This window comes from Leptopilina heterotoma, unplaced genomic scaffold, assembly GCF_015476425.1.
Source record: "Leptopilina heterotoma isolate Lh14 unplaced genomic scaffold, ASM1547642v1 Lhet_45, whole genome shotgun sequence".
NCBI lineage: Eukaryota > Metazoa > Arthropoda > Insecta > Hymenoptera > Figitidae > Leptopilina > Leptopilina heterotoma.
Genome location: NW_025111086.1, coordinates 1,602,572 through 1,623,982, shown reverse-complemented (window position 1 = coordinate 1,623,982; position 21,411 = coordinate 1,602,572). Strand labels below are relative to the sequence as shown.

Genomic DNA, 21,411 nt, shown 5'->3' with positions numbered 1-21,411 from the left:
CAATTTAATTCGTAATAATCCTAATTTTCTCATTCAATTATTCGATTATAATTTTTTAAAAATGTTTTAAAAAAAGGGAAAGGAATTAATGCCGCATTTTTTAAATGAAAAATATTTTCAGCAAAAAGGAAAAATTTTAAAGAGAAACAATTGTTATTCGATTGAAGGAAAAATAAAAATTCGAAAAATGGAGTTTTAGCATAAAGAAAAGGAGAGTTGACAAATAGTAAAAATAATTTTTCTGCGTGCCAGGGTTAGAAAAGTTCAAATTGTAATCAGCGAATTGTGACATCAATGAGTGATAAGTCTACACGTGAGTATAAAATCTGAGATCAACTTTTTTTAATGTCCCGCTAAGTTGTACAATGTGCTTATAAATTTAGTATCACTTGGAACTTTCAGTGATTGGTTTAAATAAAATTACATTTCACGAAACTCATAATAATGCACTTTACTCTTCGATTGTCAGGTTGCAGGAAATTTTTACGTGTTCAAGAAAACGTGAAGATACAATCGCGAGGATTTAAATTAAATTATGTACAAGCTTCAAGATTTGAGAAATATTTCCCTCCGAGGGAAGAATTTGAGACGCGCCACATTGGACCTAGAATTCAGCATCAGGATGAGATGCTCAATCTATTGGGATTTAAGGCAATTTATCAAATTATTAATCAATTTATTTATCCAATTCAAAATTTTAAAACTAACATTTTTTGCGAATACTTTTTGAAAATTGTTTCTATTACAATAAGAAATTATTTATTTATTTTTTATAGTCCCTTGACGAGTTAACTTCAACAGCTGTGCCGGATAATATTCGTTGCAAAAATGATTTAGATATTGAAAAGCCCGTTAGTGAGTATAATTAATTTTTCTACTCGATAAATTTAATGTCAAGAATTTGAAACGTGACTATTCACGAGACTTTTCAGTTTAAATGAGATCAATTTTTTTTCTTAATTATCTACTATTGACAAAGAGGTCAATGCAAGTGAAGTTAAAACAAGAAATATTAAATAACAATTGTTTACCAAACTGATTAAATTTACATCTTCGCTTGAAAACAATTTTCAATTTTTTAAATTGAAATGAAACAAACTTTGTTTATTTAATTGACAAAAAAAATATTTTTCACCTTATTAAATAATTTTTTTAATTTCCTTTGGAGAACTAATTTAAATGATTTAATTTAATGGCAAAGAACTAATTTTTAAATATCTTCGAGAATAAGTCTGATAATCGTTGTCGTGAAAACAAATTATTCCCATTGATTACAAGTTAAAGTTCAGATATTATATACATATATCACAAGAAGTCACAGGTCAAGCTCGTGTTTCAAAACGATTCACGTGATTTTTTTTTGTACTAATGCCAAGAAATAAAATTTTCAAGAATAAAAATTACTATTCTTGTTTTTTTACAGACGAGTATGATTTGCTAAAAAGAATCACCGAAGTTTCCGAGAAGAATGAAATTTGGAAATCATATATCGGAATGGGTTATTATAATTGTTGTGTTCCCCACACAATAATGAGAAATATTTTCGAAAATCCCGGATGGTGAGAATTTTTCACAACTATTTATTAAAATAATTTTAAATTAAAATTTAAGCAAAAAAAAAATAAATAAAATAATAATCAACTCAGGCCTCGGGTAGTATAACTTTTTTGATTTTTTTCAATTATTTACGAAGAAAGTTTTTTGAAAATCAAATCTTGAAGAATTTCAATTCCAAATTTTGAAAATAATTAAATTTCCAAAAAATTGTAATGAAACCTTTTTCAAATGAAAATTAATAAAAAATTATCTTCAATTTAATTGTTTAAAAAATTAATTCTTAAAATTAGTTATGTTGATTGAAAATAATATTCCTGTGGAAAAATGAATAACAAGTATTTAAATATTTATTTAACCAAATTATTAAACTTTTAATTAACACTGAAGAAAATAAACAACATTTTTGTATTTTTAATTCACTGAAGCGACTTTTTTGACCCTTAAAGTTGATCCGAGGCCTGTAGATTGTAAATTATTCACTAAAAATACTTTGTTAAAAAATGAAAAATTATTTTTAAATTGAGACAATGTATTTACTTACTACTTAACTACTACTTACTGCAATTACAAACAATTGCAGAAATTTAATTACTTATTTTCAAAACTTTTAATAAAATTCTTGGCAAAATTTCAATTATCTACTTTCAAAAATTTTCCTAAATTCAATGATTTTTAATATCTATACTAAAATTTTTACACAATTTTCCGAAAGAATTTAATCATTTAAAAAAAATTTAATATAATTCTACCTGAACTTTTAATTATTTTAATAAAACAACATTTTTCACAGAAATTCAATTCTTTTCAAATATTTTAATAAAATTTTTCACAATAATTCTATTATTTTCATAAATAATAAAATTCTTCTCAGGAATTCAATTATTTTTGAAAACTTAAATAAAATTCTTTGCAACTATTCAATTATTTTCACATATAAAGTTTTTGATAAGAATTCAATTACTTAAAATAAAATTTTCATAACATTTACAATATTTCGAAAAAATTAATTACTTAAAACAATATTTATAAAATTTTTATGAAGAATTCAATTATTTTCATAAATAATAAAATTCTCGGGAATTTAATTATTTTTAATACAATTTTAATTGAATTTCTCGAAAAATATTCTTAACTATTCTTAAAAATTTTATTAAATTTATTTATAAAATTCTTATGAAGAATTCAATTATTTTCATAAATAATAAAATTCTTCTCGGGAATTCAATTATTTTTAATACAATTTTAATTGAATTTCTCGAAAAATATTCTTAACTATTCTTAAAAATTTTATTAAAATTCGTTGAAAGAATTCAATTATTTAAAAATTTGTTGATAAAATTCTTTATGAATTTTTAGAAATAATTGAATTTTGAAATTAATTTTTTTGAAAAAGTTTAGTTGAATTTTTTAAATGTTATTTTAAGTTTTTATTTTCTAATATTTATTTAATTGTAGAATTTACGAATAATTGAAATTTCGTAAAATTCAATATTGCAAACAAATGGATTTGAAACTTTTTCGAAAATTATTGAAAATAATCGATTTAAAGAAGATATATCTTCATGTTTTATAGTTATAAAAAATTTAATTTATAATTTTTAAGTAAAATGTTCTCTTATTTGGCTCGGACTGGTTATATTTTTGTTTGTAAATGGTCCGTAATTTTTCATTTTTCGTTCATAAAGTCCGTATTTTTAAATACTCTCACTGGTTCGAGCCCCGAATTATTCTTTATTTGAATTCGAATTCTAAAACTAAAATGATGACTTAAAAATGTAAAAATTCATCAGGACTACACAGTACACGCCGTATCAGCCAGAAATCGCTCAAGGAAGATTAGAAGGATTATTGAATTATCAGACATTGATTTGCGACATGACCGGAATGGAAGTTGCGAATGCCTCGCTTTTAGATGAAGGAACTGCGGCCGCTGAAGCACTGGCACTCGCCTACAGGCACAACAAGAGGAAAAAACTCTTTGTCTCCAACATTGTTCATCCCCAAACAATTAGTGTCATTGCAACACGAGCCACATCATTGGGATTAGATCTTGAAGTCGGCGATGTTTTTAAAGTTGACACCAGCGACAAAAATTACGCCGGAATACTTCTACAGTATCCAGACACTCGCGGTTCAATTCATAATTTTACAGGCGTCATCAAAAAGGCCCAGGAGAATGGGGTAAGAAAATTAATCAAAGTTTTCTCATCGAGGAAAACATTCAGTTGAAATCGAAAACATTCAGTAAAAGCAAGAGAAAAATGCAATAGAAAAAACAATAATTATAGAAATAGAAAAACAAAATTTACAAATGGAAAAAATAGGAGTAAAGTGAATAATTTTTCTTTTCAGACATTAGTGTGTGCTGCGGTTGATCTCCTGGCACTGGCGATTCTCCAGCCTCCTCATGAATTCGATATTGATATTTGTGTGGGAACAAGTCAGCGATTTGGTGTTCCTCTAGGATATGGAGGACCGCACGCTGGTTTCTTCGCTTGTCGTCAAAAACTAGTGAGATTGATGCCAGGTCGAATGGTTGGAGTGACACACGACACGAATGGAAAAGATGCCTTTCGTTTGGCTCTTCAAACGCGAGAGCAACACATCAGACGTGACAAGGCGACAAGCAATATTTGCACCGCTCAAGCTCTTTTAGCTAACATGTCAGCCATGTACGCCGTCTATCATGGACCACAAGGAATCAAAGACATTGCCAATAGAGTTCACTATTTGACCGTTGCTCTCGCTCTAGGTCTTTCCGATGCTGGAAATACCATTGAGAACGATTACTTCTTCGATACAATTACTATTTTACCTAAAACTTCTTTGGAAACTGTCAAGGAGAAGGCTCATCAGGCTAAAGTTAATTTAAGGTATGAAGAAAATTGGAGAGAAAAATTGATAGTAAATTATTATTGATAGGAAAGAATTGATATAGAGAATAATTACTGATAGAAAAAAATTGATATAGAAAATAATTACTGATAGAATTAATTATTTTCTATCAATTAATTATTACTGAAAAAGAATAATTGATAGAAAATCATCACTGCTAAAAGGTGCTAGAAAATAATGACCGACAGAAAATAATCACACTGATAGAAAGTAATCACCAATAAAAAAGATTAATTAAAAATAATTACTGATAGAAAATAATGAATATTTCAGATACAATGAAGACGGAACGATAGGAGTTTCACTTGATGAGACGACAACAATTGATGATGTGAATGAGTTGCTGAAAATATTCAACGTAACCAAGAAAGTTGATGAAATCGTAGAAAAAGAATCTTTTGTAAAAAACGATCTGAATGTCTCGCCGTTTAGAAGGACCAGCAATTATCTCACACATCCAGTTTTTAATTCACATCATTCAGAAACAAGGATCGTTCGCTATATGAAATCTTTAGAAAATAAGGACGTTTCACTAGTGCACAGTATGATTCCCCTGGTAAGAATTAGTTTTTCAAATAACAGACTTTGCACTCGATAATTAATTTTAAAAAAGTAGCAAAAAGTAGCTTTCAAACTAAAAAAAAGTAACCATCGAAAAATTAAACTTGACGACCAAAAAAACTCATTTTAGAAACTTCACAAAACTGCCAAAAATTCCATTTTATATTGATTTTTTTCGACTAATTTTATCCAAATTCTAATTTAAATAATTAAATTCCTGAAAATTTTTATTTTTATATGAAAAGAATTGAATGCTTACGAAGATTTTTACAAAAATTTTTTTAAATAATTGAGTTCTATTTGGAAATTTTATGAAAATAGTAAATATTGAAAATCATTCAATTGCGAAAAGTTTTTAAAACTAATAAAATTTTAAAAAGAATTCTATTAAAATTTTTGAGAATAATCGCATGTCTGTGTGGCATTTTATAAATTTTCTTTGAAAATAATTGTATTCCTAAAAAGCATTTTATTATTTACGAAAATAATGAAATTAAATTCTTGCTAACGATTTTATTACAATTTTTGAAAATAATTGACTTTCCAAGAAGAAATTTATTACTTTTGAAAATAATTGAATTCTTGTGATGAATATTGTTAATTATGAAAATACTTGAATATTGGCCAAGAATTTTATTAAAATGCCTCAAAATAATTGAATTTTCAGGAATAATTTTTATAATTATCGACATAATTGAATTCTTGGAAAGAATTTTATCTAAAAGAATAATTGAATTATTTCAAAAAAAATGTAATTAAAATTGTATTTAAAATAATTGAATTCTTTCGAACAATTTTATTAAAATATTTGAAAATAATTGAATTTCTGTGGAAAATTCTAATATTTTTGCAAATAATTGAATTCTTCCAAAGAATTTTAAAAAAACATATTTTTAAAATAATTGATTTTTTCGAGAAATTAAAATTTAATTTTTACGAACAATTACATTTTTTGAGCAATTCCTGTAAAATTGTATTAAAAATAATTGAAATCCTGCGATGAATTTTATTATTTGTAAAAATAATTAAATAGTTGCAAAGAATTTAATTCAAATTTCCAAAAATAATTGAATTCCTGAGAAGAATTTTATTATTTATGAAAATAATTTAATTAATGCGAAAAATTTTATTATATGTTTAAAAAGAATTAAATTTCTGTGAAAAATTTGGTTATTTTTTAAAATTATTGAATTCTTCATAAGAATTTTATAAATATTGTTTTAAATAATTAATTTTTTCGAAATATTATAAATATTATGAAAAGTTTATTTTAAATAATTGAATTCTTGTCGAAAACTTTATTTGTGAAAATAATTGAATTTTTCGATTAATTAATTTAAAATAGTATTATAAATTAATTGGATTCCTTGAAATTTAATTATTTTTGAAAATAATTGAATTTTAGATGAATTTTATTAATTTTTATTTAAATAATTGAATTAATTTGCAAAATTTTATAAAAATACTAGATATTGAAAATAATTGAGTGTCGGATAGTTTTTGAAAATAATTAAGTTTCGAATATTTTTTGAAAATAATTGAATCGTTTTAAAGAGTTTGATTATAAATTTTGAGAATGTTCAAAACCTCGAAAATTCAAATTCTTGAAAGTTCAATTCCCTGAATATTCAAAATCTAGAAAATTCAACTCCCCGAATGCTCAAAACTTCAAAAATTCAAATCCTCGAAAGTTCAACTTCTTGAATTAATTTTCAATTATAAATGAATTATTAATTACTAATTTAATTTCCAGGGCTCCTGTACAATGAAACTGAATTCAACAACCGAAATGATGCCCTGCAGTCTGCCGGGCTTCAAGGACATCCATCCATTCGCCCCATCAGATCAGACGAAAGGCTATCAGGAATTATTTTCCGAATTGGAAAAAGACTTGTGTGCAATAACGGGCTACGATAGAATAAGTTTTCAACCGAATAGTGGAGCTCAAGGGGAATACGCTGGCCTGCGTGCAATTCAATGTTATCACGAATCGAAGGGCAATGGAGATCGACAAGTGTGTTTGATTCCAGTTTCCGCTCATGGGACAAATCCAGCTTCGGCCCAAATGGCCGGAATGCAAGTGGAACCAATTTACGTCCTCAAGGACGGTTCGGTTGATATCGAACACCTCAAGGCTATGATTGACAAATTTCAGAAGCAATTATCCTGTCTTATGATCACTTATCCTTCGACAAATGGCGTCTTCGAGGAGACAATCGGCGATGTTTGTAATTTGGTTCACAAAGCCGGTGGTCAAGTTTATCTCGACGGTGCCAATATGAATGCACAGGTCGGACTCTGCCGCCCCGGAGACTATGGAAGCGATGTATCGCATTTGAATCTTCACAAGACATTTTGTATTCCACATGGAGGCGGTGGACCTGGCATGGGACCAATTGGAGTGTACGTTTATTTTTTCTTTATATTCTAAGATTTTACTGTAATATTAAAAGTGAATATTTTGTTTTCCACTTTTCAGAAAACAACACCTAGCGCCATTTTTGCCCGGTCATCCGGTGATTGATATAGAAACCGGCACGATAAAGACAACCGAAGGTTTAGGAGCGGTTTCGGCCGCTCCCTACGGATCGTCGGCAATTTTGCCGATTTCTTGGGCCTACATTAAAATGATGGGACCCAAGGGTCTTCGAAAAGCGACTCAGGTGGCAATTCTAAATGCCAATTACATGAGTAAACGACTCGAGCACCATTACAAAACTCTCTATAAAGGAAAAACTAATTTGGTCGCTCACGAATTTATTCTTGATATTCGGGATTTGAAAAAATCGGCAAATATCGAGGCCGTTGATATTGCCAAGCGCTTAATGGATTATGGCTTTCATGCGCCGACAATGAGTTGGCCAGTTGCCGGAACTCTGATGATAGAGCCCACCGAGTCGGAAGATAAGGTCGAACTGGACAGATTTTGCAACGCTCTGATTTGTAAGTTAGACACAACTTTTTCAGGGTTGCCACAGGTCAGGGAAATCAGGGAATTCAGGGAAAAGACAGGAATTTTTATTTAAAGTAATGGAAAAATTATATTTTAGGGTCAGGGAAAAAGTCAAAAGTTTGCCTGGAAATCAGGGAAAAACAAAATTAATTTTTTGTGGCAACTCTGTTTTTCTTTCTTTTCATCTAGTTTCTAAGCCTTTTCATTACCAAAAAAAAATTCCATTAATCAATTATCTAATGTTTAGAATTAAGTTATCAAAACGGAACTAAAATATTTTCTCTATGAAGAAACAAATCCAATTTTTTTCAGCAATAAGAAAAGAAATCGAGAACATCGAGAATGGAAAGTTCGATAAAAGTATTAATCCACTAAAAATGGCCCCTCACACACAAGAAGAAGTAATCAGCTCAAAATGGGATCGTCCTTATTCACGTGAAGTCGCAGCTTTTCCAGCGGTAAAATTTTTTAATTTCACTAATTTACCACTAAAAAGATCACTTAAAATGGTAATTTACGAATTATGTTACTAATTATTAATTAATAACTGTACCGAAGTTATTGGATCATAATTATTATTTTTCATTACAGTCCTTTGTGAGAAGCGGAACAAAAATCTGGCCCAGTGTTGGAAGAATAGACGAAATTTTCGGAGACAAACATCTATTTTGCACGTGTCCACCAGTTATTACTCACCAATAAATTCAAAAAATCTCTCCTTTTACCATAATCTTTTAGTACTTAAGTATTTATTGCCTCTGATTCGGTGAAAGAAACCATAAATCACCTCTTTTTTTTAAACTAGTAGAAGATATATTTATATATATAATATATATACTTTTTTTTTGACGACATACTTTTGCAATATTCACGTATTCACAGATTCACATCTAACATAAACTTGTACATAAATTGAGTTTAAAATAAAAAAGAGAAAAAAAAATGAGAAGAAAAAACTGTACAACTATTGCAAATAATTTTCCTTAAATTCTGAATTATCTTTACGAATTATTACACCTCACTACATATTATAAAACGAAAAAAAAAGTACTTTTATAGAAAGAGAAAAAAGTTTTTGTTTTCATTTGTACATTTTTGTTAGAGACCAGGCATTATATATGCGACGTTATCTAACATTTTTGATAGAATTTGCGGTCTCGCGCCATTAGCACCAGGAACCTGTTGTGTTAGACAAATCAATGGGCCAAGTGCACAGAGTAATGAATCTAATAAAACTGATAGACTACCAGAGACGGCAATTTGACCCTCGTGTTCTTTCAGTCGTTCGCCAATTATCGTTAAACTTTCGCCAAGTAATTTTAAATGTGCCGCAACGTCCACTGGTTGTGTGCCGACAATTTTATACATTCCTGTTCCAATTACTGGCTCATTAACTAAATCCTTGTTATTACGATTCGAAGTTGGTGACAGGGATAAATTCCCCACCATCGACGGAACGCCCAATTGTATCATTTTCTTCGACGATGAGGGTTTCGTTTCCTTTCCGCCACCTGTAAATCAAGATTTTACTATGTTTTTTCTATTATATTCTGTAGGCAAAAGTCCTTTTGTAAAAGAAAAAAAATTACAAAATAAAAAAGGGATTTTTTCAATTAAAATTTCTTAATCTTTCTTTTACTTTCATGCCCCCAAAGTTCTGAACGATCAAATGAACTAAATTTAATTATTTCTTTTTAAAATTCAAATTTTTTTTAACAATATTAGTTTGCAAATTAAAAATTAAATCCATAAGATTTCTAAATATTTATGTTACTGATTTTATTTCGATTCAATAATTTTTGAAAATATGTAAATGAAAAAAATATGTTCAGAATTTTTCGAACATTTCATAAAGAAATTAACGGTTTTGAAAATGAAATTTTAATTGAAAAAATATTTACGAAAAGAAATTTTAGAAATTGCGCTGCACTACTTTTAGTAGACTTAATACTTTTGTTAATAAATTTCTTGCGTGATGCTGGTGGTGGCATTTTCCACGTAGCTTCATCCTTACTTGTTGGTGAACTACTTGGTTTTGCAGCTAGTCTTTTTGCCCGTCTGCGCCAATTGTATTTCTCGAGATTAGGTACAGTTGCCCATAATTCTCCAAGTCGCTTCGAAATTGCAGCAAAGTCTGCAATTTATAAATAAATTATTAATACTAATTAATACAACTACTTAATATTCGTAATTTATCAAAAAAAAATAACTATTTCTTTTTGCATTTTTTTAACGTACCCATATATGGACACTGCTCTAATAATTCTTGTCTAATTTCTTTCGCCCAAAGCATGTACGCAGTGAATCTTGTTTTCTGGAAAGAATTAATTTTTAGAATAATTTATCGTATTAAAATTAAATTTTACAGAGTTGCCACAAAAATTTAATAAGTAAAGTGTTCTTGAAAAGCCCAAAAATAATGAAACTAAATGCAGTAAAAGAGAAGAAAAAATGTTAAATTTTGAGAAATTTGGTTTTTCGAATTTTTGATAATTTTTATTAATTTTTGATTTTTTACCAAAGGGTGGAGATTATTAAATTATTAAACTATTTTTGAAAAGCATAAAAATAATAAAGCTAATTGCCATACAAGAGAAGAAAGAATGTAGAATTTTGAGAAATTTGGTTTTTCGAATTTTTGATAATTCTTAATAATTTTTGATTTTTTACCAAAGGGTGGAGATAATTAAATTATTAAACTATTTTTGAAAAGCACAAAAATAATAAAGCTAATTGCCATACAAGAGAAGAAAAAATCTTAAATTTTGAGAAATGTGGTTTTTCGAATTTTTGATAATTCTTAATAATTTTTTATTTTTTACCAAAGGGTGGAGATAATTAAATTATTAAACTATTTTTGAAAAGCACAAAAATAATAAAGCTAATTGCCATACAAGAAAAAAAAAAAATCTTAAATTTTGAGAAATTTGGTTTTTCGAATTTTTGATAATACATTATAATAATCGTAAGTTCCTTTCCGTTAGCAAATTATCTGCATTCATTTGTTTGTTTTGAAAATTAAATTTTGTGGGTTAAGTATTGGCATTTTTTATTTTTTAATGTCAAACTTTTTAATGTGGAAAATACTTTACTTATTAAATTGTCTCGACCCTTTGGTAAAAAATCTAAAATTATCAAAAATTCGAAAAAATTCAAAAATCCGATTTTCTTAAAATTCAATATTTTTTCCTCTCTTTTATAAGATTTAGCTTCATTATTTTTGTGCTTTGGAAAATACTTTACTTATTTAATAGTCTCGACTCTTTGGTAAAAAATCTAAAATTATCGAAAATTATCAAAAATTCAAAAATTCGATTTTCTTAAAACTCAACATTTTTTCTTCTCTTTTATGGGATTAAGCTTCATTATTTTTGTGCTTTTGGAAAATACTTTACTTATTTAATTGTCTCGACTCTTTGGTAAAAAATCTAAAATTATCAAAAATTCGAAAAAATTCAAAAATCCGATTTTTTTAAAATTCAACATTTTTTCTTCTCTTTTATGGGATTAAGCTTCATTATTTTTGTGCTTTTGGAAAATACTTTACTTATTTAATAGTCTCGACTCTTTGGTAAAAAATCTAAAATTATCGAAAATTATCAAAAATTCAAAAATTCGATTTTCTTAAAATTCAATATTTTTTCCTCTCTTTTATAAGATTTAGCTTCATTATTTTTGTGCTTTGGAAAATACTTTACTTATTTAATAGTCTCGACTCTTTGGTAAAAAATCTAAAATTATCAAAAATTCGAAAAAATTCAAAAATCCGATTTTTTTAAAATTCAACATTTTTTCTTCTCTTTTATGGGATTAAGCTTCATTATTTTTGTGCTTTTGGAAAATACTTTACTTATTAAATTGTCTCGACCCTTTGGTAAAAAATCTAAAATTATCAAAAATTCGAAAAAATTCAAAAATCCGATTTTCTTAAAATTCAATATTTTTTCCTCTCTTTTATAAGATTTAGCTTCATTATTTTTGTGCTTTGGAAAATACTTTACTTATTTAATAGTCTCGACTCTTTGGTAAAAAATCTAAAATTATCGAAAATTATCAAAAATTCAAAAATTCGATTTTCTTAAAACTCAACATTTTTTCTTCTCTTTTATGGGATTAAGCTTCATTATTTTTGTGCTTTTGGAAAATACTTTACTTATTTAATTGTCTCGACTCTTTGGTAAAAAATCTAAAATTATCAAAAATTCGAAAAAATTCAAAAATCCGATTTTTTTAAAATTCAACATTTTTTCTTCTCTTTTATGGGATTAAGCTTCATTATTTTTGTGCTTTTGGAAAATACTTTACTTATTTAATAGTCTCGACTCTTTGGTAAAAAATCTAAAATTATCAAAAATTCGAAAAAATTCAATAATCCAAATTTCTTAAAATTCAACATTTTTTCTTCTCTTTTATGGGATTTAGCTTAATTATTTTTGTGCTTTTGGAAAATACTTTACTTATTTAATAGTCTCGACTCTTTGGTAAAAAATCTAAAATTATCAAAAATTCGAAAAAATTCAAAAATCCGATTTTCTTAAAATTCAACATTTTTTCTTCTCTTTTATGGGATTAAGCTTCATTATTTTTGTGCTTTTGGAAAATACTTTACTTATTTAATAGTCTCGACTCTTTGGTAAAAAATCTAAAATTATCAAAAATTCGAAAAAATTCAAAAATCCAAATTTCTTAAAATTCAACATTTTTTCTTCTCTTTTATGGGATTAAGCTTTATTGTTTTTGTGCTTTTGGAAAATACTTTACTTACTTAATAGTCTCGACTCTTTGGTAAAAAATCTAAAATTATCAAAAATTCGAAAAAATTCAATAATCCAAATTTCTTAAAATTCAACATTTTTTCTTCTCTTTTATGGGATTTAGCTTAATTATTTTTGTGCTTTTGGAAAATACTTTACTTATTTTATAGTCTCGACTCTTTGGTAAAAAATCTAAAATTATCAAAAATTCGAAAAAATTCAAAAATCCGATTTTCTTAAAATTCAACATTTTTTCTTCTCTTTTATGGGATTAAGCTTCATTATTTTTGTGCTTTTGGAAAATACTTTACTTATTTAATAGTCTCGACTCTTTGGTAAAAAATCTAAAATTATCAAAAATTCGAAAAAATTCAAAAATCCAAATTTCTTAAAATTCAACATTTTTTCTTCTCTTTTATGGGATTAAGCTTTATTATTTTTGTGCTTTTGGAAAATACTTTACTTACTTAATAGTCTCGACTCTTTGGTAAAAAATCTAAAATTATCAAAAATTCGAAAAAATTCAATAATCCAAATTTCTTAAAATTCAACATTTTTTCTTCTCTTTTATGGGATTTAGCTTCATTATTTTTGTGCTTTTGGAAAATACTTTACTTATTTAATAGTCTCGACTCTTTGGTAAAAAATCTAAAATTATCAAAAATTCGAAAAAATTCAAAAATCCGATTTTCTTAAAATTTAACATTTTTTCTTCTCTTTTATGGGATTAAGCTTCATTATTTTTGTGCTTTTGGAAAATACTTTACTTATTTAATAGTCTCGACTCTTTGGTAAAAAATCTAAAATTATCAAAAATTCGAAAAAATTCAAAAATTCGATTTTCTTAAAATTCAACATTTTTTCTTCTCTTTTATGGGATTTAGCTTCATTATTTTTGTGCTTTTGGAAAATACTTTACTTATTTAATAGTCTCGACTCTTTGGTAAAAAATCTAAAATTATCAAAAATTCGAAAAAATTCAAAAATCCGAATTTCTTAAAATTCAACATTTCTTCCTCTCTTTTATGGGATTTAGCTTCATTATTTTTGTGCTTTTGGAAAATACTTTACTTATTTAATAGTCTCGACTCTTTGGTAAAAAATCTAAAATTATCAAAAATTCGAAAAAATTCAAAAATCCAAATTTCTTAAAATTCAACATTTTTTCTTCTCTTTTATGGGATTTAGCTTCATTATTTTTGTGCTTTTGGAAAATACTTTACTTATTTAATAGTCTCGACTCTTTGGTAAAAAATCTAAAATTATCGAAAATTATCAAAATTCAAAAATCCGTTTTTCTTAAAATTCAACATTTTTTCTTCTCTTTTATGGGATTAAGCTTCATTATTTTTGTGCTTTTGGAAAATACTTTACTTATTTAATAGTCTCGACTCTTTGGTAAAAAATCTAAAATTATCAAAAATTCGAAAAAATTCAAAAATCCAAATTTCTTAAAATTCAACATTTTTTCTTCTCTTTTATGGGATTTAGCTTCATTATTTTTGTGCTTTTGGAAAATACTTTACTTATTTAATAGTCTCGACTCTTTGGTAAAAAATCTAAAATTATCAAAAATTCGAAAAAATTCAAAAATCCGTTTTTCTTAAAATTCAACATTTTTTCCTCTCTTTTATGGGATTTAGCTTCATTATTTTTGTGCTTTTGGAAAATACTTTACTTATTTAATAGTCTCGACTCTTTGGTAAAAAATCTAAAATTATCGAATATTATCAAAATTCAAAAATCCGAATTTCTTAAAATTCAACATTTCTTCCTCTCTTTTATGGGATTTAGCTTCATTATTTTTGTGCTTTTGGAAAATACTTTACTTATTTAATAGTCTCGACTCTTTGGTAAAAAATCTAAAATTATCAAAAATTCGAAAAAATTCAATAATCCAAATTTCTTAAAATTCAACATTTTTTCTTCTCTTTTATGGGATTTAGCTTCATTATTTTTGTGCTTTTGGAAAATACTTTACTTATTTAATAGTCTCGACTCTTTGGTAAAAAATCTAAAATTATCGAAAATTATGAAAAATTCAAAAATTCGATTTTCTTAAAACTCAACATTTTTTCTTCTCTTTTATGGGATTAAGCTTCATTTTTTTTGTGCTTTTGGAAAATGCTTTACTTATTTAATTGTCTCGACTCTTTGGTAAAAAATCTGAAATTATCAAAAATTCGAAAAAATTCAAAAATCCAAATTTCTTAAAATTCAACATTTTTTCTTCTCTTTTATGGGATTAAGCTTCATTATTTTTGTGCTTTTGAAAAATACTTTACTTATTTAATAGTCTCGACTCTTTGGTAAAAAATCTAAAATTATCGAGAATTATCAAAAATTCAAAAATCCGAATTTCTTAAAATTCAACATTTTTTCTTCTCTTTTATGGGATTTAGCTTCATTATTTTTGTGCTTTTAAAAATTACTTTACTTATTTAATAGTCTCGACTCTTTGGTAAAAAATCTAAAATTATCGAGAATTATCAAAAATTCAAAAATCTGTTTTTCTTAAAATTCAACATTTTTTCTTCTCTTTTATGGGATTAAGCTTCATTATTTTTGTGCTTTTGGAAAATACTTTACTTATTTAATAGTCTCGACTCTTTGGTAAAAAATCTAAAATTATCGAAAATTATCAAAAATTCAAAAATCCGAATTTCTTAAAATTCAACATTTTTTCCTCTCTTTTATGGGATTTAGCTTCATTATTTTTGTGCTTTTGGAAAATACTTTACTTATTTAATAGTCTCGACTCTTTGGTAAAAAATCTAAAATTATCAAAAATTCGAAAAAATTCAAAAATCCAAATTTCTTAAAATTCAACATTTTTTCTTCTCTTTTATGGGATTTAGCTTCATTATTTTTGTGCTTTTGGAAAATACTTTACTTATTAAATAGTCTCGACTCTTTGGTAAAAAATCTAAAATTATCAAAAATTCGAAAAAATTCAAAAATCCGAATTTCTTAAAATTCAACATTTTTTCTTCTCTTTTATGGGATTTAGCTTCATTATTTTTGTGCTTTTAAAAATTACTTTACTTCTTTAATAGTCTCGACTCTTTGGTAAAAAATCTAAAATTATCAAAAATTCGAAAAAATTCAAAAATCCAAATTACTTAAAATTCAACATTTTTTCTTCTCTTTTATGGGATTTAGCTTCATTATTTTTGTGCTTTTGGAAAATACTTTACTTATTTAATAGTCTCGACTCTTTGGTAAAAAATCTAAAATTATCGAAAATTATCAAAAATTCAAAAATCCGAATTTCTTAAAATTCAACATTTTTTCCTCTCTTTTATGGGATTTAGCTTCATTATTTTTGTGCTTTTAGAAAATACTTTACTTATTAAATTGTCTCGACTCTTTGGTAAAAAATCTAAAATTATCAAAAATTCGAAAAAATTCAAAAATCCAAATTTCTTAAAATTCAACATTTTTTCTTCTCTTTTATGGGATTTAGCTTCATTATTTTTGTGCTTTTGGAAAATACTTTACTTATTAAATAGTCTCGACTCTTTGGTAAAAAATCTAAAATTATCAAAAATTCGAAAAAATTCAAAAATCCGTTTTTCTTAAAATTCAACATTTTTTCCTCTCTTTTATGGGATTTAGCTTCATTATTTTTGTGCTTTTAGAAAATACTTTACTTATTTAATAGTCGCGACTCTTTGGTAAAAAATCTAAAATTATCAAAAATTCGAAAAAATTCAAAAATCCGTTTTTCTTAAAATTCAACATTTTTTCCTCTCTTTTATGGGATTTAGCTTCATTATTTTTGTGCTTTTAGAAAATACTTTACTTATTTAATAGTCGCGACTCTTTGGTAAAAAATCTAAAATTATCAAAAATTCAAAAAAATTCAAAAATCCAAATTTCTTAAAATTCAACATTTTTTCTTCTCTTTTATGGGATTTAGCTTCATTATTTTTGTGCTTTTGAAAAATACTTTACTTCTTTAATAGTCTCGACTCTTTGGTAAAAAATCTAAAATTATCAAAAATTCGAAAAAATTCAAAAATCCGTTTTTCTTAAAATTCAACATTTTTTCCTCTCTTTTATGGGATTTAGCTTCATTATTTTTGTGCTTTTGGAAAATACTTTACTTATTTAATAGTCTCGACTCTTTGGTAAAAAATCTAAAATTATCAAAAATTCGAAAAAATTCTAAAATCCAAATTACTTAAAATTCAACATTTTTTCTTCTCTTTTATGGGATTTAGCTTCATTATTTTTGTGCTTTTGGAAAATACTTTACTTATTTAATAGTCTCGACTCTTTGGTAAAAAATCTAAAATTATCGAAAATTATCAAAAATTCAAAAATCCGAATTTCTTAAAATTCAACATTTTTTCCTCTCTTTTATGGGATTTAGCTTCATTATTTTTGTGCTTTTAGAAAATACTTTACTTATTAAATTGTCTCGACTCTTTGGTAAAAAATCTAAAATTATCAAAAATTCGAAAAAATTAAAAAATCCGTTTTTCTTAAAATTCAACATTTTTTCCTCTCTTTTATGGGATTTAGCTTCATTATTTTTGTGCTTTTGGAAAATACTTTACTTATTTAATAGTCTCGACTCTTTGGTAAAAAATCTAAAATTATCAAAAATTCGAAAAAATTCAAAAATTCGATTTTCTTAAAATTCAACATTTTTTCTTCTCTTTTATGGGATTAAGCTTCATTATTTTTGTGCTTTTGGAAAATACTTTACTTATTTAATTGTCTCGACTCTTTGGTAAAAAATCTAAAATTATTAAAAATTCGATAAAATTCAAAAATCCAAATTTCTTAAAATTCAACATTTTTTCTTTTTTTTTATGGGATTTAGCTTCATTATTTTTGTGCTTTTGGAAAATAGTTTACTTATTAAATTGTCTCGACTCTTTGGTAAAAAATCTAAAATTATCGAAAATTATCAAAAATTCAAAAATCCGAATTTCTTAAAATTCAACATTTTTTCTTCTCTTTTATGGGATTTAGTTTCATTATTTTTGTGCTTTTGGAAAATACTCTACTTATTCAATTGTCTCGAATCATTGGTAAAAAATCTAAAATTATCAAAAATTCAAAAAAATTCAAAAATCCGTTTTTCTTAAAATTCAACATTTTTTCCTCTCTTTTATGGGATTTAGCTTCATTATTTTTGTGCTTTTGGAAAATACTTTACTTATTAAATTGTCTCGACTCTTTGGTAAAAAATCAAAAATTATTAAAAATTATCAAAAATCCGAAAAATCGAATTGCTTAAAATTCAACATTTTTTTTTGTCTTTTATGCCATTTAGCTTTATTATTATTTGAATTTTTATTCAAGAGAAAAAATGGAAAACTTAAAAAATTTAGAAACTTTTAAAAATTCCAGGCCTTTTCCATGATTTCCCTGATTTCCAGAAGCCTTTTAAAAATTCCATACCATTTTCATGATTTTACAGATTCTGTAGGAACCCTGCTTTTGTCTGACTTTCTTCTAAATTATCGAATTCAGTGATTTCTGTGGTGAATTTGGTTAAGTTGTAAAATGATTAATTTCTATTTGAATTCGTTTTTTTTTTAATGTAGAAAATCTGATGTTAATTTAATTCTTTTTTCGTTATGCACGGCAAAAAATATTTAGCTGGATGAACTACAGATTTCACTTTAGTAGCGAAATTTTTCAGTGCTTCAATTAATACTTTCGTTATTCTAGAGAAACTTATCGCTATTTCAAGTAAAACTTTTTTTATTGTGTAATAATTATTATTTCTTTGAAAAGTATTTAATTTAAAATGGCTTTATAAAATAAGCAATGCAAAAGATGACCCAGATACTAATTGTAATTGTTCTAGCCATAGTTTAAGTCTAGTAATGTAAATTCTATTTAAATTGAGACCATTAAGTGAAATTATTTAAATTTTAGTTAGTTAAATCTTTTTGTTAGGTTATAATAATTATTTCTTTAAAATTTTTTAAATTGTTTAAAATAAGCAGCCCCATATAACATTCCCGCGCGCTTGCGCGCGGATAGTTTGGCTAGTTTTTAATAATTTTTGATTTTTTACCAAAGGGTGGAGATTATTAAGTTATTAAACTATTTTTGAAAAGCACAAAAATAATAAAGCTAATTGCCATACAAGAGAAGAAAAAATGTTGAATTTTAAGAAATTCGGTTTTTTGAATTTTCGATAATTTTTAATAATTTTAAATTTTTAACCAAAGGGTGAAGACTATTAATTAAGTAAAGTGTTTTTGAAGAGCCCAAAAATATTGAATTAATTTTTAAATATTTAAGTAAAATTACTCATTAAATAATTAATACTTAATAATTTTATAATAGTTTTTGAAGAATTAAATTATTTAAAAAGAAATTATTATCAGAAATAGAAAAAATTGATGGTTTTCTATTAGAATTCGTGGTAATTTCATAGTTTGTGAGGCAAACAAAAAAGACACCAAAATTGAGAATTTTCTTAAGAATTCTAAAAATTTAATTGTTTTCAGTATTTTTATTAAAAATCTCTGACTTTTTTTGATTTCTCTGACCATTTCTATTTTCCTTGACTTTTCCCTGAATTCCTTGATTTTCCTGACATGTGACAACTCTGTTATATTGAATTTTTATTAAAATTGTATTGAATTACATTGATATTGTTTTAAATTGCATTAAATTATATTATAATTATATTAAATTGTATTAAAATTCTATAAAAATCGATAATAAAAAAAACTTACGCCCTTGTCCTTCCTCTGAGCTTTCATTCTACCGATAATTTTTCCATCTTTAATGATAAGTTTCTTTTTACATTTTTCGAGCATGTACAAACTATTTGCCTGTGAGGGAGCTTCCTGACCAGGAGGTTCCAATCTCCTGAAGCCAGTCTCCTTATCGTCAATCATAAGTGGATCTACATCATCATCCGTTGCCGATTCCATGCTAAATCTTTCCTCGTCATTCATCTCCACACCATCTTCGGAATCGGATCCTGAAGAATGTGCCTCATTATCAGATAATGGTTCATTTTTAATTCTATTCGATTTATGGGAATTTTTCCTCGGCCTCGTCGGTGTATTTCCCTGATGAACCGGACTCTGTTGCTCTGATACTGATTGCTGTTCATATCTATCAATTAATTGTTGTACTTGAAGTTGTGCCTTTTGTCGTTTATATTTCTGATCCAAATCATCAGGTGACTCAAAGTCCATAAGTTTTGAAGACTTTTTTCTCACACGACCACTCCGCGATATTCCAGTGACTTCTAAATCTGTAAATTACAGCAGACTGCATCTTGCCAAGACAAGGAGAGGATCCAATATGCATTGCACTATTTTCTAGCTACTTTTTTTTGTTTATCAAAAAATCAATTCTACAATAAACAATCTATACTCTACTAATAAAAAGATCATTTCTACTCTCTACTATTTTCAAAGTCTATTTACTTTATAAATTATAATACAATTAATTAAAATAATTATAACTAATCAAATCTATAAAAACTACAAATCCTTCAAATCCAATAAATAATTAAAATAAAAATAAATAACTAAAACTAAATAATTTAAATAATTATAAATAATTAAAACAATCATAAATAGTTAGGATATATAATAATTAAAAAGTAGAAAAAATAATAAGAAACGAATTAGAAATAAAAATTAAAATACTAAAGATCCTAAAAATTTTTGATTTTTGCAAATAAAAATGAATCATAACCTCAAAAATTTTTCCAAACAAGAAATTTTGAGTTTTTTTAAAAACAATATGAAAAATAAATAATAAATAAAACTAGTGGAAATAATTTTTAAAAAATCATTACAATACAAATCAGTTTAAACGATATTTTAACAGATTTAACAAATAAATATATTGTATAAATAAAAATAATGTAAAAATCGATTAAAATATTTTTATAGTTATAACATAAAATTTTACTGACACGTGAAATAGAAGGTAAATGAATAAAACTAATCAAATGGACATAAAAATATTCAACATTTGACAAATCGTTTCTTTAAAAAAACTGAAAATTCAATTTGAATTTTAGAATTTGTGTAAAAATACAACAAACACGCCATGTTTGTTCGTGAAATTGCCACTAGCGAAATCAGCGCTATTCACACACAACTTGGGAGTAATATGTCACGAAAAGTGATGTAATTTTCCCATGAAAATAATGATATTTCATGCAAATAATTAAAGCATTATTGAAAAAAACGTTTACCACGTGCCTGAGCTATAAAATGCATTTGGAAATTATTAAAAAAAACCATTCTCACCGTCGGTTTTTTGACGTTTCGGTGACACGAACAAGTCCATTGCGCCGCTTGGCAACTTATTCTTGCGCCGCGGTGTCTTCTCGGATTTCGCGGGCTTATGAATTTCACTTTGCATGACCCGCTATTTTATTATGTTCACAAACTTTTAATTTCACCTTCTCACTTTTATGTAGAACATTATGCATGCGGGAAACATAAATACGAATGTTATTTATTTACCCAAAGACGTGTTTAAAAACAACTGACTTGCAAAGAAAACCATAATGCACTGCGCATGGACGCAGCGTAATCGAGCGGGAAATTTAAATATAATAACAAGTTGAGTGTTTGGTAATTATATTTTAAAATAATTATTTATATATAATGTACGATAAGTTATTTTCACTTAAGTTTTTACTTAAAAAAAGACTTTACAAAATTATTTACTTTTTCTCCA

The 21,411-nt window shown here is 26.0% G+C and overlaps 2 protein-coding genes across 5 annotated transcripts; one reads left to right on the top strand and one right to left on the bottom strand.

Moving 5' to 3' along the window:
- Positions 1-96: 96 nt before the first annotated feature.
- On the top strand, positions 97-8,927 carry LOC122507107 (glycine dehydrogenase (decarboxylating), mitochondrial). Of its 2 annotated transcripts, XM_043619647.1 has the most exons (11): positions 97-313; positions 470-651; positions 777-855; positions 1,424-1,559; positions 3,348-3,738; positions 3,910-4,430; positions 4,726-5,008; positions 6,767-7,416; positions 7,493-7,956; positions 8,279-8,424; positions 8,558-8,927. In XM_043619647.1, exons 1-11 carry the CDS (start codon positions 295-297, stop codon positions 8,666-8,668), a joined length of 2,982 nt encoding a protein of 993 aa, XP_043475582.1. In that variant the 5' UTR covers positions 97-294; the 3' UTR covers positions 8,669-8,927. The 2 variants fall into 2 exon arrangements, with proteins under 2 accessions (XP_043475582.1, XP_043475581.1); XM_043619646.1 differs by lacking the exon at positions 97-313 and having other exon boundaries at positions 342-651.
- Positions 8,786-21,246, bottom strand: LOC122507109 (HMG box-containing protein 4). Of its 3 annotated transcripts, none has more exons than XM_043619652.1 (5): positions 20,976-21,246; positions 19,434-19,963; positions 10,205-10,280; positions 9,981-10,100; positions 8,786-9,477 (listed from the first exon to the last, which is right to left on the bottom strand). In XM_043619652.1, the coding sequence occupies exons 1-5, from the start codon at positions 21,088-21,090 to the stop codon at positions 9,065-9,067; spliced, it is 1,254 nt and encodes a 417-aa protein (XP_043475587.1). In that variant the 5' UTR covers positions 21,091-21,246; the 3' UTR covers positions 8,786-9,064. The 3 variants fall into 3 exon arrangements, with proteins under 3 accessions (XP_043475587.1, XP_043475585.1, XP_043475586.1); XM_043619650.1 differs by having other exon boundaries at positions 8,805-9,477; positions 9,918-10,100; positions 20,976-21,244; XM_043619651.1 differs by having other exon boundaries at positions 8,808-9,477; positions 9,918-10,100; positions 19,434-19,957; positions 20,976-21,244.
- Positions 21,247-21,411: the final 165 nt, after the last annotated feature.

Coding starts and splice junctions, on each gene's coding strand:
- LOC122507107 (XM_043619646.1), top strand. CDS start 445: ATGCACTTTACTCTTCGATTGTCAGGTTGCAGGAAATTTTTACGTGTT. Junction 4,431..4,725: donor CAGGCTAAAGTTAATTTAAG/GTATGAAGAAAA, acceptor TGAATATTTCAG/ATACAATGAAGACGGAACGA. Junction 8,425..8,557: donor AAGTCGCAGCTTTTCCAGCG/GTAAAATTTTTT, acceptor TTTTCATTACAG/TCCTTTGTGAGAAGCGGAAC.
- LOC122507109 (XM_043619650.1), bottom strand. CDS start 21,090: ATGCAAAGTGAAATTCATAAGCCCGCGAAATCCGAGAAGACACCGCGG. Junction 10,281..19,433: donor CTCAGAGGAAGGACAAGGGC/GTAAGTTTTTTT, acceptor AATTCTTTCCAG/AAAACAAGATTCACTGCGTA. Junction 9,478..9,917: donor CAAGAAATTTATTAACAAAA/GTATTAAGTCTA, acceptor CTTGATTTACAG/GTGGCGGAAAGGAAACGAAA.